Source organism: Sciurus carolinensis, chromosome 16 (assembly GCF_902686445.1).
Source record: "Sciurus carolinensis chromosome 16, mSciCar1.2, whole genome shotgun sequence".
NCBI classification, from domain to species: domain Eukaryota; kingdom Metazoa; phylum Chordata; class Mammalia; order Rodentia; family Sciuridae; genus Sciurus; species Sciurus carolinensis.
The window spans coordinates 27,451,096-27,467,519 of NC_062228.1; the positions used below are offsets into that span (position 1 = coordinate 27,451,096).

A 16,424-nucleotide genomic window follows, 5' to 3' on the forward strand; every position below is an offset into this window, starting at 1 on the left:
AGGAAGATAGATAAATTCAGAGGAAAAACAGAATGTTTGCTCAAAAGGGTGTAATTGTCAAAACATCTTCAGCAAGACCCTAACAAAAACAGACCAGAGATTCCCAGACCTAGGAAAGCAGGATAAGAACAGAGTACAACCATGAATTCTATAAAACCAGTGCGAATTGGGTCCTGTCAGCCAGGCCGGCATGACCTGCCCCTAGGTTGTTAGCTAATGCAGTCTGACAATCCAAAGCCCAGAGGTGATACTTAGGTGGGATTTAACAGTCTCCCTCCTACCCCAATAAAACCTGGACATGAGTTGTTGCTCTTCTCCAAAGGGACCCACTCTCTTCCTTGAGGGTGTTCCTTCCTTTTTTCTCTTCTAAAACTTTGCTATACTTTACCAAGTCTTGAGTCTGCTTGAAATCCTCCCGTGTGAAGACAGGAGCTAACACCATGCGATCTGTAAGATCTTATCTGATTATCAAACCCAGGGGCACTCTACCCTGAGCTGCATCCTTAGCTTGCCTTTTTTTTTTTTTTAATTTCATAAAGACAGGATCTCATTAAATTACTGAGACTGAGAATTTGTAATCCTGCCTCAGCCACCCAGGTTGCTGGGGTTATAGGCATGCACCACCATGCCTGGCTTCCCCTATAAATCTAGGCTTGGTTATTTCCCCTCTGCTAGGTTTAGCAGTGGAACACATTGGTCCGGCTCATGAAACTCTTCCATGGGAATACAGGTAAGGCTACTGGATTAGAGAGTGATATTTAGCTCCTAGGATTTTGAGAATCTAAGCAACAAAGCTACTCAGGCTTTCTCACAGGATGCTGAAAATCAGATGAGGTCATGCATATGAAAGGACTTCAGGTATTTTAAAATATGAAAATAGCAATAATTATCTAGATGTGAATCTTTGCACAAACTATTTGAAATGACACATTTATTTCCTTTAAGTCAAACCAAATCAGAGTCACCATCCCACAAAGATGATAGGAAATTCTGTCTTATTAATAGTCTTCAGGGGTGAAGGACCTACTCAAAAGTCTCAAATCAAGAAGGCATAAACAGTACTGTGAAATGAGGGCGAGGGGAACCCTAGCTTTCATCATGGATTCCATAGGCTTTCTTTTCCAAGCAGGACAACCTCTTAAAGTCTGGTGCTGTTGCCTCTCTGCTACATTGGTGATTTAGGTAGTCCTCCCTCTGTCTGTGGTCCAACCTTTCTGGGGGCACAAAGCATTCCTCCCTTCTGGGTCCTGCCTTCTCCCAAGTCCTCTCATGGAGTAGCATGTAAATAAAGGAATCCTGAGGCTGGTGATGTGTACTCTATGGTGCCCACATGTCCTAGCTACTCTGGAGGCTGAGGCAGGAGGATTGCTTGAGCCCAAGGAGTTGCAGGCCAGCCTGGCCAACAGAACTGCACCTTAAAGCAAAGCAAAACAAAACAAGACAAAAACAAACAAACAAACAAAAAAAAACAGGGTAAATGTTCAAAGAAAAATTACTTAAGTTTTAAATTACTTAAAAATGAAAAATAACCTTACATATTTGGGTTACTTTCACCTGTCCTACGTGTTGAGTTTTTAGAAAGCTCAAACTTCTAAAAGTTGGGAGTAAAGATTAATAAGGGCACATCTGGTAGCAAGGACCCCTCTTATGGTAACAGGACAAGGATAGTGTGTAATGTAACCAAATTGTGGCTTGGATTGAATATGGACTGCAAATTAATGTGGCTTAAAAAGTGTGTCGACTTAGTCACTTAGTATGGTGACTCCCCTTTTAACCTGTAAAGTAGAATATTTCCCTGGAAAATTACCACTTTGTACCCCCGCTCCCCAAAATGAAGCCTTATTTTATTTTACCAATAAAGTTTAAGTTCCTTATTTTAATCAAATGGCTCTTGGCAAAGAACCAAAGGGAATTGAAGTCTTATATTCATAAACACTTTTTAAAAATGCATGTGAACACCGCTCCCTCTAGTAAAACCAAACTTGTTTCATTGAAGACCCTGTTTAATGTTTCTAAAAATTCCAAAGTGGCAGTTAAACCTCTAAGGCACTTTTTTGTTTCTAATTAATAGACTTTCAGAATTGGAATACTGGCATGAAAAAGACTTAAAAGTAATTTTAGTCTTTTTTAAAAAAGTTTGGAAGATTCTACAACTGCTCTAAACTAGGCACTATTACAGATCTTAGGATACAATGAGGAATAAGAAGACCCTTAAGGTAACATTTTTTTAGGTAGTTTTGTTTGTTAAGTGCTTTGAAGTATAGTTCACATTGGAATGCAACTCACTGTTTCACATGTACAGTTCAATAATTTTTCGTGTATCAGAGTTTTGCAACCATTTCAATTTTAGAAATTTTCATCACTTCAAAAAGAAACGAGTACCTTTCAGCTATCACCCTAGTTCTTTTATCCTCCTATCCCTAAGCAACCACAAATCTACTTGGTGTCCTGTAGTGTTTTTGCCTGTTCTGGACATTTCATTTCAGTGGAACCACAATTTTTTGATTTTTGATTTTGACTTATTTGATTTAGGCAGTTTTCAAGGTTCATTCATATTGTGTCGTGTATCAGTACTTCATTTTGATGGCCAAATAATGTTCCACTGTGTAAATCACTCACTCATCACTTGATGGACGTTAGGGTTGTTACCCGCTTTGGGGTATGAGAAATGCTGTTATCCAGGTTTGTGTACAAGTTTTGTTTGGATCTCTCTTATTTCCCTTGGGTATATAACTAGGGTTGTAACTGCTAGGTCAAATGGTCACTCATGTTTGCCTCTGAGGAAGTGACAGATGGTTTTGCACCATTTTACCTTCTTTGAAGAGTATGAAGGAACACATTTGTATTTCCTGCTAATTAGGTTCCTTAAGATTCTGCTCTAGGCTACTAGCAAACAGAAACTTAATACTGTCGAGTAGTGTTCTTTTTTGGCGGGGGTGGGGGGCATCTAAGCCTCTGTTAATTCCCCAAGCACCATGTCCTCTCGGACACCAGGGAAGGACTACAGGGGTGCTCGTGAGTAACCTACTCTCTGGGGTTAAAGGAGACCCAGGGGCCCGAGACCTGGGTCCCCAGACCCTGCGGCCGGTCCACCGGGCCGGCCAGAGCCGCCCGTCAGAGCCAGCGGGGCCGTGTCACGCCTGGGCTCCGGCCGGCCCAGCGGCGCGGGCGTCGTGGAGGATGCTGCGGGGTGTCGGCCCCCGGGGCCCCGGGCCCGGGCCTGCGCCCGCCTGGCGACCGAGCGACCGCTGGGGCGGGGGACGAAGGCCGCGCCCCCGCGCCTGTCCCGCCCGCGCCCCGCTGGGGGCGGCGGCCCGCCCCGAGCCCGCCGAGGCTCTTCCGCGCCGGCAGGGGCAGCAGCGGGAGCGGCGCGGGGCGGAGCGGCGCGAGCAGCCAGGAGCGGCCCGGCCCGGTCCGGCGCGGCGGCGGCGGCAGCGGCAGCGACGCCAGAGCCCGTGGGCGCCGTTCGCGAGGCCGCCGCAGGCGCCTGGCCGCAGCGCGGGGAGGCCCGGGGGCTGGAGGCCGCCGTCGCCGCCATGCCGCTGCTCTTCCTCGAGCGCTTCCCGTGGCCCAGCCTCCGCACCTACACGGGCCTGAGCGGCCTGGCCCTGCTCGGCACCATCGTCAGCGCCTACCGCGCCCTCAGCCAGTCCGAGGCCGGGCCCGGCGAGCCGGAGCCGCTAACGGCCCCGCTGCAGCCCGAGGCGCCCGTGCCCGCCCGGCCGGGCGCGGGGGGACCCCGGGCCCGCGACGTGGCCCAGTACCTGCTCTCGGACAGCCTCTTCGTGTGGGTGAGCGAGGCCGCCCGGACCGCGGCGCCGGCGGGCGGGGGCGGGGCGGGGGCCGCCATGTCACCCATTATCCGTGGGGGCGTGGCTGGCCGGGGGTCCCCTCCCCCCGGGACCCCCAAGCGCCCGGCCGCGGGGCGCGGCCCCTCCGCGGCGGCCCAGAGGGTGAGGCGCGGCGCCCAGGGGCTGGCGAGGAGGCGGCTCCGGCGTGGGGGGCGCCGCGCCGCCGAGCGGCCCCGCGGCGGTGGCGAGGGGGCCGGGGCAGGTGGGGCCCGGCGGGCCGCGGGAGGCGGGCGCGCTCCCTGCCGGGTCGAGCGCGGTGTTGGCGGCCCCGGGAGCGGCGGCGGCCGGCAGGGGAGAGCCGGGACGCTGGTGCGGCGCGCTCGGGGCGCTCGCGTTCCGGGAGGCAGCCCCACAACTTTTTCATTTCTTCACTTGTTTTTGCCATTTAGTATGGGAGTGCCCTGTCTAATCAGCCTCAGACAGTGCTTCCTCCCCTGCGGCTTCTCCCTGGCGGCCGAGGGCGGCAGAGCCTGGGCCGGAGGGGCAGCGCCTGGCGTGCACTCGGGCCTCCTGCTAGCGGTCCGTTGTGCCACCAGCTTTCAGCCTCCCGGCGGCAGAACGGCTCGCACGTGGCCTCCAGGCCGGCCGGGTTTATTAGACAGGTCCACAGGCGGGCAGAGCCTGGTGTTTGGGCTGAAGACTTTTGCTCTCTCCTTGCCTCTGAGTGCCTCATCTCTCACCCCCAGAGTGATTAGGAAAGTTGCTCCAGGACTTAAAGCCTGTCACTTGGATTTCCTGTGGCGTCTTGGATCTTGCCTCCTCCTCCTCCTGCAGGTTCTCACTTGGGGTTGAGAGTAGGCTGTAAATGACGGAGAGATTAATATTCCATGTTTATAGAATGATATGCAACTCTTCTGTTATAATTATTCCCACTGTGCTTCATCAGGAAGCAGCGGGATTTATGAACTCTGTGGGCTGTGGATTAAGTCCCCTGGCCCTTGCGACAAAGAGTATAACAGGAGGCGGTGAGGGGCGAAGTTCCTGTTTCTCTACCCCTCTGTGCAGCTGAACCTTACCAGTACCAAAGCCCCTAGAAGAGAGAGACTTAACCTACATTTCTTTAACTTCAAGTCTAATTTTGTTTTGGATTACTTGTTGAACAACTTGTGAAGAGTACTTTTGTCAGATGTGGAGATTATAGTGTAGTCTTTGATGTCTTTAAGATACAAAAATATCTTTGAGAAGGAAGCACTCTGGTATTTGTTTAACTGCTAACTTTAATGATTTCTTCCCCTAGAAGTTTCGTTTTACAAAATTCATGTTGAAATCCAAAGTTGATACCTCTCCATAATACTTTACCTAAATCCTATTGATTTTTCTTTGAAAATTGTGATTTTTAAGAAGCTTTCCTTTTCTTCCCAGAGGTCTTATTACCTCATGGGAAGTTTATCATTTCTTCCTGTCTGTTGATATTTTTATTTCTCAGTTGGCCTTCCCGCTGAGTTTCTTCCATTCTTCCTCTGAATTTTCACGTTTTGGCCTTCCATAGTTTCTCGGGCCCTCCGTGTGCACTGTCATTTTTCTTCATCGCCCATGACATTTGTGCTTTAGCACCAGAGTAGAGGTCATGTCTCAAAAACCTTCCCTAGTGCCCTGATGGGTAATTTTATTGAGTGGATATATGTTGGAGCCTTTGTCAAAATAGGCACTCCTTGAACCCTGCTCATAGGCCTTCAGATAAAATTTTTTTCAAAAACATGGCTGGCAAAACAAAACAACAACAACAACAACAAAACATGGCCTACTAAGGCCAAGCAAGACAGAATAAAAACTGGTCCTTCTGCCAGTTTGCAAATTTTGCTAGCCATATTAGAATCTCTAAAATTTATCTTTGTAGAGCGCAGTTTAGAATGATAAGCATCTGGGGAGGTTTTTTTTTTTTTTTTCCAAAACTCAGAGTCTTTCAGAGGTGCTGTATTGGGCACTCTGGAGGGCATAGCTTTGAGCCCTTTCCCTGCCCTCAAAGTGACTCACATGTAAATAAGGCAAAATATAACAAGCTGTGATAGATGTACAAACAAAATGTGGTGGAATTGGGAGGAAGGAGAAAGTAATTCTTCCTAGGGAAGGACTCCGGTAAGGTGGCATGTGAACCTAGCCTTGGAAGATGGGAGGGGCCCCAAGTAGTGGAGGGGACACTGGGGAGAGAAAACAGCATGGGGAACTCAGTATGATGTGGGGAGCGCCTGGCATCTGTACAGTGGCCCTGAAACTACAGTTAAATTAAAAATCCACTGGATCTTTGATTTGAGAGGGAGGTTGAGAGGGTGAAGAGGAGACGCACCTGTAACAAGAAGTGGAGGAAGTGGCTCTGCCGTGTAAGAAAGTAGGCAGGCAGCCCCTCAGAAGGTAGGTTTCTCCAAGTGTGGCACCCAGGCGAACTGTCTTAGGCCACCTAGTTATGTTTGTTACTCATCTCTCTCTCCTAAAGTGAGAAAAATAATATAAAATTGCAGAACTGATCACATGAGTTTTATAGGTTCTAAAATTTAAAAAAATTAGTTAAATAGATAATGCAAGTTCATGGTATGACAGTGAAAGGTACAGAAGTGACAGTGAAAAGCACATCTCCCTCTCCCCCTGCTACCTGCCTCTCTGACAGAGGTAGCCATTACTGCGTTCTCATAAGAGTCCTGTTGTTAAATTGTGGACTAAGAAGTACCAAGACTGCTCCAAGTCCTCAACAGTTCACATCTGCACGTTATACAGACACATATGTGTACATATCCTTTTTTACACAGAGTGTGGCACAGCTTATCAACATTTCTGCATCTTGCTTTTTTTCAGTGATCCAGAAGTTATCTTGAATTTTTGTTATCTTGAAATTATCTTGAAGTAACCTTGATATTTGTTATCTTGAAAATTCCATATAATGCCAGTAATACAGATAGAGGTGCTAGGTTGGTTTTACTGGCAGGGTCTGGATATATGGAATGCTTGTTCTACAGTTTATTCAGCTAAGTGTTCCATGATGGAAATTTATTTCCCTTTTTTTTCACAAACAGCAAACCCATCAGAAGTTAAGTCTGGATTCTGCCCACAAGAAAAATTAGTTAGCTATGTATAGAGAGGATAAAATGATTAGGTTTTTTTCCTGTCGTCTAAGTCAATAAAATTGTTGTTCACATCAGTTTTTGCTGGAAGGGAGCCTCAATATGATTATCAGGGCCAGAACATTTGTTCCACAGTAGTTTATTATTATTGTTTTTGTTGTTGTTATTGTGGTACTAGGGATCAGACACAAGGATTTCGGTGGATTTAAATCTGGGCTGAAGTGTTGATTCTGTAGGTATCATGGGTACCTACAGGATTCTGATTTGGATTTGCTTTTAAATGAGAAATGTTACACTTAATGTTTCTTTTAATATTTTCAGTTCTTCAAGGCTTTGTCAACTGAGGCTAAGTTAAAGTATTCTTATGGAAAAACATAATTGTAAAATGAAGACTTTTTCTGTAAATAGAGTAGTTATTAATAATCATTAAGCTGTTATGAAAAATACTTTGTTCATAATCTTAAAACAATTTTTAGTTGCTTCCAATCCTTTGCGACTTTGATTTTCATATAAAGATCACAGAAAATGATCACTTTTTGTATAAATTCCTTTTCTTTTATCCATATACTTTCTGAAATCTTTTTCCTTCTTAGCCATCTAATTTTCAAATCTTCCATTTATTTGTTTTTTAAAAATTGTTTTTAGTTGTTGATGAACCTTTATTTTATTTATTTATTTGCATGTGATGCTGAGAATCAAACCTATTGCCTCACACATGCGAGGCAAGTGCTCTGCCACTGAACCACAACCCAAGCCCCTCAAATCTTCCAATTAAATATAAATAGGAAATGGTTATCTAAAGTTTGATAGGATTATTGAAGACTTACCTTTTGTGGGGGTTAAATCAATCTTTTTATACCTTATTTTGTAACTTACGTTTTATTTTTTTAAAGCTTAACTGAGAAGTAGTAAATAGTGCTTTATTTTCTTTTATTTGGAACCCAAGATATGTAGTGATGCTGTTTTGGATAGAAAAATAACTGAGTGATCCTACATTTGATTTCTTTTTCATTACCCTCATAGCAGTCCACTTGAGCTTCTGAGAGGGCTTGCCGTGTTTTCTGTGTCCTGGAAGTTCTCAAAGCTCTGAGTTCAGGGCCCAGATCTCCCTCATTTTTCTAACCTCGGCCTTGAGCAACAAGTACTAAATGTGTGGCATTAAACAAACAAAACTCTTAACAAACTAGTACATGTACATGCAATCTGGAAGAATTTTTTAAAATTTGTGTTGTGATTAAGCTGGGGAATGTTTGGTTGATGAGAAATACTCTGCTTACCTGAGGCATGTAGCATGAGGGTTGAGGTTTTGTGTTATGACATTTCTCCTAGTTAACATGGCCGAGGTTCTGATTGACTGGCAGAGTACAATAAGACGAACCTTTTATAACATCGATTTCATCACCTTGAAAGTCAGCTTTGTCAGTTATTTGGAACATTTTGAATGGGTTGTTAGCACAGGGAATCACAAATAAGGGGCAAAGGATGTTTTGGTTAATTAGTTTAGGTCTTTTTTCCTGGTTATTAAGGAATTTAAGTACCAAAATTTCCCCTTTTTTAGGAGGAACTATTTTTAATTCTTTAAAAATGTATTACATATTTTTTGACCCTGTTAGGCAGCAGAATAGTACCAAACATAATTTAATCTTTTTGTAACCAATCAGGGTTGCCATTATGTGTTCTACCAAAGGGGCAGATGGTGTGAGGTACTAAGGGAGGCCCAGAGAGATGTCATAGAGATTGCTTTCTTAAATAGCTCTCTTTCATAACTATCTCCCTCCCCCCCCCACTCCTTTCTTTCTTTCTTTCTTTTTTTTTTTTTTTTTTTTTTTTTTGCCATTTGCTTTTAAAAGTAGAGGGAAGAATGACTTGGGAAAAGAAATATGGCCACCTACCAGGGATCAAAAGTTGATGTAGCCTTTACACCGAGTTGGTGCCCCTGTTTATTTGCTCTCAATAAAAATCATGTTTACTTGAGTTCTCAAGACCCTCTTGGCTTTTTAGGGTCATTTAGAGTTTTCAAAATCATTTCAGCATCAGTAATGTGATTTACCACCCTGACCTCTCGATCAAGGACAGCATACTCTTCCATTCTGTAAGCATTAAGACTGTTGTTTAAATATGAGAATATCTGTCTCTTAATTATTTTAAGAAGATTTTGTCCCGAGCGTGGAAGAAGGCCTTAGTTTTTCGTTGCTCAGCCCTTCTCACCAGTTTTCTTCTCTCTTTGTTTTCCCCACCCTACTCCCCTGTACTCCAAACCCTTTGCTTCAAAGCCAACACCAAGCATGGAGAACATTTATCTCCCAGAAGAAATACATGTCAGAGTGGTGGTGTGTGCGTGTGTGTGTAGTGTGGATATTTTGATTATCAATTCTTTATGATCTTGTGACTTTTTTGTGACCATAAACCCTCTTGCTCATGCCTCTTATTTGTTTGACAGGGTAGGCTATTTGGGTGCTGGATTTTACTAATAATGTGATAACTTTAGTTTCTAGAATAGTTTTCTTAAAGCTATCATAATCTTAATGTAGGAAATGGTGTACTTGCAGTTTACGAGTTGCATACAGTTTGATGCATACAGTACAGTGTTTATGTGAAGTTTAGTTAAAACTGAAAGGAAGGTGGCCTGCTAGAGGTTGCACATTGGAGCAAGGAACTGTGAATTAACTGTGCCTCTCCTCCACTCTTCTCATCCCTACTGCTCTGCCCTTGAAAGTACCCCTTCAGATATTATTGACCTTGTTGCAGTAGAGAACTGGAAAGGCTCAGTCACTGGAAATGATGACTGAATTCCTAACATGAAAATTTTAGAGCTGCTTTTATTTTGCAACAGTATGAATTAACTTATTATCTTTGATTTGTGTACAGGTTCTGGTAAACACTGCTTGCTGTGTTTTGATGTTGGTGGCTAAGCTCATCCAGTGTATTGTGTTTGGCCCTCTTCGAGTGAGTGAGAGACAGGTAAGTCCAGACAGCACATAGATCCTTGTGACCAGATTAAACAAACCAACCAAGCCCTTTGTATCTGGTATAATTTCAAACATATAGAAAAATCCCACACGTACTAGAGAGGATTGCTATAAACACTTTATCCAGATTCACCAAATACTATTGTTTTCTCCTTTTACTTTCATAATTAACTTCTTATTTATAGTACATACTTGTTTCTGATCCATTTGAGAATAAGTAGTGGACCTCATAACCCCTTTACCCCCAATACTTCATTATATAGTTCCTAAGAGCAGGGCGCTTTCTTAAAATAACCACAGCGCAATGATCAAAATTAGGAAGTTTAGCATTGATGAAATACTTTGTCTAACCCACAGACCAAACTCTATGTATAGCTAGGTTGTCTCAATTTTGTCCTTTATAGCTATTTCTTTTAAAATTTTTTGAGTGTAAGTTTTTAAGAAGTATTGATTTGTTTAGTTTGACTCATCATAAATATCACTCTTTAGAATATGGCTTCTTTCCTAAATGAATTTGCTCATTTTTCCCCTGTGGAAAACTAAATTAAGATTCATTGTTCTACAAGCAAAAAATTAGGTGACTTGCCCTTGTAGGTGAGATTGTCAAACATCTGAACATGACTCTCACAATGTACATGTGGGCAGGGAACACTTCCAATAAGGAATTATGCTACAAGCGTACCACACAGATTGGCAGTTCTCCAAGGATTTTAGTGGATAGAGTGTAGAATGGTGTGTTTTAAAGACTTTAGACCTGGCTATCAAAACAACGTAAGAACAAAACTGTATTTCACTTTACCTCATCCTGGTGATAAGACAAAGGAACCTCCTGCACTAGAAGTATAGCAACGGCTGGCTGCTCTGAGTTTTCAAAGGATAATGTTCTAGTCTCCTTACCCTTTTCAACTCCACTCTCCTCCCCTCACCCACCCCCTGCACTGGGGATTGAATCCAGTGGTTCTCTACCACTGAGCTACGTCCTTAGCCCGTTTCAAATTTTGAGACAGGGTCTTGCTTAAGTTGCCCAGGCTGACCTCAAACTTGAGTTCCTCCTGCCTCAGCCTCCCAGGTAGCTGGCTTATGCCACTGAACTGTCCCAGTTCTCCTTTTGTAAAGTCAGTGGGGCCTAGTTTAGAGCTGCAGTGTGATTACTGTGGTTGAGTCCTTGTACGCTGTGGTGAACAGGACTATTTTGTTTTCCCAGAGATTTTTCATTCATAGTGAATATTCAACACTTTCTCCAAAATATCAACTCCACAGCTCTCCCAGATGGGTTCAGTAGAACAGAAAAGGTTTTTCTAAATTCAAAAGCTCTCTTTGATACTTTGTTCAAATTTTCCTTAAAATTTTCTTTTTTCTTTTTCCAATTTCTTTTTTTGTGGGCCAGAAATTGGTCAGGCTAGAGGCAAGTCACCTAATTGCTGGCGAAAAGATCTGGCCCCAATAGGCCTTAAATATTTTGTTTTCCCTAAAATGGTAGCTATCAGGTGGAAATGAACAGGAAACATACCTTAGAGTGTTTCAGTGATTGCTGCTCTCTGTGGAGGTGATCACAATGGGCATATTTGTTACCCAGGGCTTTCGTATTCTTCAGTATAGAATGCATCTTTCATACTGTTCTGGGTTGGCTTATTTTGTGATTAATGTCTTTCAGTAGCATATTAAGAAATATTTTGAAGGGCTGGAGAGAGTAGCTTGATGGTGGAATACTTGCCTGGCATGTGTAAGGTTCTGGTTTGATCCCTGGAAGACCGAAAAAGAGAAAAAAGAAAAAAAGAACCATTTTGAGTTAGAACTCTGTGGAATTAATAAAGATGTGCTCTGTGCATGCTTAAGGTTCAAGAAGTAATTTTAAAGACAAAGACATTGAATACCTAAAATGTAAAATGCAACAAATATTAAAGTATTTTCTTCCCCAGTATTGGGGATTGAACCCAAGGACTCTATACCACTGAGGTACATCCCCAACCCCTTTTATTTTTTATTTTGAGACAGTCTCACTAAGTTGCTGAGGCTGATCTTGAACTTGCAAACCTTCTTCTTCAACCTCCTGAGTTGTTGGGATTACAGGTGGGCACCTACCAGCGTGCCCTGCTTAAATATTAAGATTTTCTTAAGTGAAAGTTTAGAGCAATAAGTTATTTAAAAATAATTTTTTGAGCACTTAATGCTAATTTTATGGTACTTTTTAGAGTACTTTACATATAGTAACTTATTTAACTCCCCAACAATCTATGAGATATATGCTGTTATTTATAAGACTCATTTTATAGATGGAAAAGTCAAAGCACAGGAATGTTAAATGACTATCCCAAGGTCACACAGCTGTTAGGTGGCAGAGCCAAAGTTCAAAACAAGGATACAAAGTGTCTAGGTTCTTTTTGTACTTTTCCTGCTCCAGATCTGGAAATAGACATTCACCGGGATTCCTAGCTTATTTTATTAGGGAATGGTATTTGGAAGCCAAAATCTATATTTGTGCTCATTGCTGCTGGTGTGTCTGTCTTTTTGGTGGACAGAGTTAGGGGATGTGCTTTGATTTTTCTCTCCAGTTCATTTTTTCCCTCTCTATATGAGGTATAACAATTCTTAGTTTTTAGTAGTCATGTTGTCAGTTTGTCATACAGTTAGGCTCAGTTATTTGTTTTCAGTTTTGCTTTTTTCTGTTTTAACATTTTTTAATTTGTAAAACATTTACATGATTCAAAATTATATATGAAAGTATACTTACAAGTCAAGCTTCACTATCTTCTTTCACCCAGTTTGCTCCCAGCCCCATAGATAGCTGTATGTTTTATATAAGTATATATAATTGGGTGATTGTATATTTTAATATCTTATAGGGCTATTTCTCCTTTAATATCTCCCCCCCTTTTTTAGGGCAATGAAGTTAAAAAAAAAATTTTTTTTTAAGTTGTCAATGGATCTCTCTTTTTTTAAAATTTATTTATATGTGGTGCCGAGTATCAAACCCAGGGCCCACATATACCCAAACCCAGTATCACATATGCCGGGCAAGTACTCTACCACTGAGCCACAACTCTAGCCACTAGCAATGAAGATATTCTAAACTGGAAGTCTTTAGTTCAGAAGAGAGTATAGAGAAGTGAATATTGGGAACCAAGTGATTACTACTTATCAGAAATCATAAAAATATTAGTAATCTTTGATTTAGTAATGAAGTAGAAATGCCTGCAAAGATACATACAAAGCTATTCATTATAATGTTTTCTGAATGGTGGAAACATTAAAATGATATATTGGTGTATTCTGAGAATATTCACTGACAGTGATGAAGTTCTCAAAATATGATAGGTAAACCAAAGCAGTGTCCAAAAATTGATGTATTTTGCACTTTGGAGGAAGGTAAATGCATAAGATTGTTAAGGCATTACTTATATTTTAATTTTCTGGGTACTTTTATTTCTTTACGGGCAAGCAAATGATCATGTATTATTTTTTAATCCAAAGAATGTTTTTTAAAAGAAAGTCTAATCTTTAGTTGTTTCAGAATCCAGAGAGCAGAATTATGAAAAATGATACTTATTACCCTTACTGTTCTTTGTTGTGTGTATAAAATATTTTTATTTTTTAATACACAAGATAGTAGGCTGATATTACTACCTTTTTAATGGCTAAAATCAGGGTAACAATCTACAGTTTACAAATTGCTTTCTGGTTATCTCACTTCTATTCTTCAGAGTCCTTTTACTCTTTGCATTCTGTTTTCTTGTGCAGTAGTGTTTGACAGCAAAGTGCAGAACTTGGGTTCAGTGTATTGGTATTCACGATTATAAACCTTTCTCTCTTTAGCACCTCAAAGACAAGTTTTGGAATTTTATTTTCTACAAGTTCATTTTCATTTTTGGTGTGCTGAATGTCCAGACGGTGGAAGAGGTGGTCATGTGGTGCCTGTGGTTTGCTGGACTTGTTTTTCTGCATCTGATGGTTCAGCTCTGCAAGGACCGATTTGAATACGTGAGTTTTTAGCCAGGTTTTTGCTGGCTTAGTCACCCATTTGCCAGGTGTGAATTGTGTAATATGAAGGAGCCACTGTGGGCATGTTTGGGGTAGCTCTTAAGGGGAAGATCTCTGGAACAGGTTCTCATTACCTGTTTCTTGAGGAACATCTGCAGCTGCTGAGGGATGCAGAATCAAGGTCTCCCAGGGAGGTTTCCTCCCCAGCCTGGGAGGTAGTGTGTTATGTTATAACTGGGTGAACTATCCTGGTTAGTTCACCTAATCAAAACTGCACACACAGTGCAAGGAAATCTTGGAATATACACGGAATAAAATTTGATCTCTTCTGTGTATTTTCTGTACTCATTCCTTCCCATTGCGCCCCCCTTACCCTGATTCATGGTTTGTTTTTTGAGATTCTATGGATTGAACCTAGGGGTGCTCTACCACTGAGCTATATCCCCAGCCCTTTTTTTACTTTTTCAAACAGAATTTCACTGTGTTGCCCAGACTGGCCTCACACTTAGGATCCTTACTGCTTAGACTCCCGAATAATTAAGATGACAGGTGTGCCCCACCAGCCAGCTCTTGGAGTGCTTCTTCCTGACTGCTTTGTACTGTTTCTCCCTCAGGCCAGGGCCATCCTGGCTCCCTCAGCTTCCCTGATGAGAGAAGTGAATCCTTTCCTGTGTGGGCAGGGCCGTATTAGCTCCAGGGCAGAGCTGTGCAAGGGCGCCTCCCTCACCAGGGCTTCTGCACCTGCTTCTGCCTCTCTGTGGAGCCAGTCCAGGGCCTCCTTCGCCCTGTCTCTACCCAGTCTTTACTGAGGAAGCGCCCTTCCATTTCTGTTGGAGTTAATTGCACTCTCAAAGGCTTTACTTCTTTTACAATTCAACCTCATTCTCTGTCACAAATAGAAGCTCCTAACCTCCCAAACTGGTTTGTTATCTACACCTGCTACCTCAGGAGTCGCAGCTCCAGGCCTTCTTTTCAGGCTGTTGCCTTTCCTTGCATAATATTAGCATAGCATTGTAATAGTGGTAAATCTGCACCTGGTTACATTTCAGGTGTCTTAACCCTAACAGATTATTCCTCCAAGTGAACTTGGGGGTGAGGGTGCTGAAGATTGGAGCAAGACTGAGAAAGAAACAACAGAATAGGACACTGTTTTGAGTCCTGTAAATGTTACAAGAGATAATTGTGTATCCTTGGAAAATTGCTTCTAGAGGCTTATCTTGGTGGTAGGAGGATGTAAGATGAAAATATAATGCATATTATTACATTTGGTAAATTAAATGATAAGACCTGTAAGTGTCAGTGGCTCATACTCATATTTAAGTCTCCGGAGAATTTTGACTGTTTGATAGTGGGATACTTTGTGTGTCCGCACACAAAGATGCCAAACTTGACCTTGAGTTTCTCTAGGCAGTTTACCACTGCCGTGAAGAAGAGTAAGCTGCCTTTTTGTTCTGTCCCTTTCAGCTTTCCTTTTCTCCCACTACGCCGATGAGCAGCCATGGGCGCGTTCTGTCTCTGTTGGTTGCCATGCTGCTTTCCTGCTGTGGGCTAGCAGTTGTCTGCTGTGTCACAGGCTACACCCATGGAATGCACACCTTGGCTTTCATGGCTGCAGAGGTAAGATGCTAAACAAAGGGTTGCTCTGATTGTATTTGCATTTTCAAGGAAGCTACAGGGTTATTGATAGATTATTTTCATCCCTGAAAAGATGGGTTTGATATTTTATTTATTTTTTTGGTATTGAGGATTGAATCCAGGAGTGTTTGCCACTGAGCTTCATCTCAAGCCCTTTTTATTTTTTCATTTTGAGATAAGGTCTCACTAAGTTGCTAAGGCTGGCCTTGAAGTTCCCATCCTCCTGCCTTGGCCTCTGGAGCAGCGGGAGTCACTGAGTCTGGCTTGGTCTTTCATTTTAACCAGAGTTTATTGAATTCCTTTTTTGTGTTGAGTACTGGTACTAAATGCTTTTATTTGTGGTATTTCATGTAATCCTTGCTGCATCCTAACAAAATAATAATTATTTTTTCCCACAATTATATTGTGCTTACTACATGCCAGGGGTTGTTTTAAGTGCTTGACATGTACTGACTAATTTTACTATTCCTGTTTATGGTGGGAACCCTAAGGCATAGATATTTCATTCATTACCCCACCAGCTATTGTTTATATATCTTAAGATATTAAAAACTGTGTTTTTGCTTGTTTGTTTTGGTACTAGGAAATGAACCCAGGGAGCACTTTACACTGAGCTGTGTCTCTAGCCCTTTTTATTTTTTATTTTGAGACAGGATCTCACTAAGTTGCTGAGACTGGCCTTGAACTTGTGATCTTCCTATCTGAGTCTTGTGTCTCACTGGGATTGTAGGCTTGTGCTGCCATGCCCAGCAATATTTAATTTTTAAAAAAATGGTAGTATAAATTAAAATTTTACAGAATAATAAATAAGTAAACTATAGTCATTATTTTGAAGAAAAAAATTTCTTTTTTGTTGTGCTGGGGTTCAAACTCAGGGCCTTGTACACACTAGGCAAGTGCTGTACTGCCGAGCCAAACCCCTAGCCCTCCGTGAATAT

The 16,424-nt window shown here is 42.3% G+C and overlaps 1 protein-coding gene across 1 annotated transcript in view; it reads left to right on the top strand.

Annotated features, from left to right (window-relative positions):
* Window positions 1-3,388: 3,388 nt before the first annotated feature.
* Amfr (autocrine motility factor receptor) overlaps window positions 3,389-16,424 on the top strand; it is a 50,183-nt gene continuing 37,147 nt past the window's right edge. The window contains exons 1-4 of the mRNA XM_047529901.1: window positions 3,389-3,791; window positions 9,773-9,865; window positions 13,687-13,851; window positions 15,316-15,468. Of these exons, the coding sequence (XP_047385857.1) occupies window positions 3,537-3,791; window positions 9,773-9,865; window positions 13,687-13,851; window positions 15,316-15,468 (666 nt within the window). The 5' untranslated portion in view covers window positions 3,389-3,536. The remainder of the gene's footprint in view (window positions 3,792-9,772; window positions 9,866-13,686; window positions 13,852-15,315; window positions 15,469-16,424) is intronic.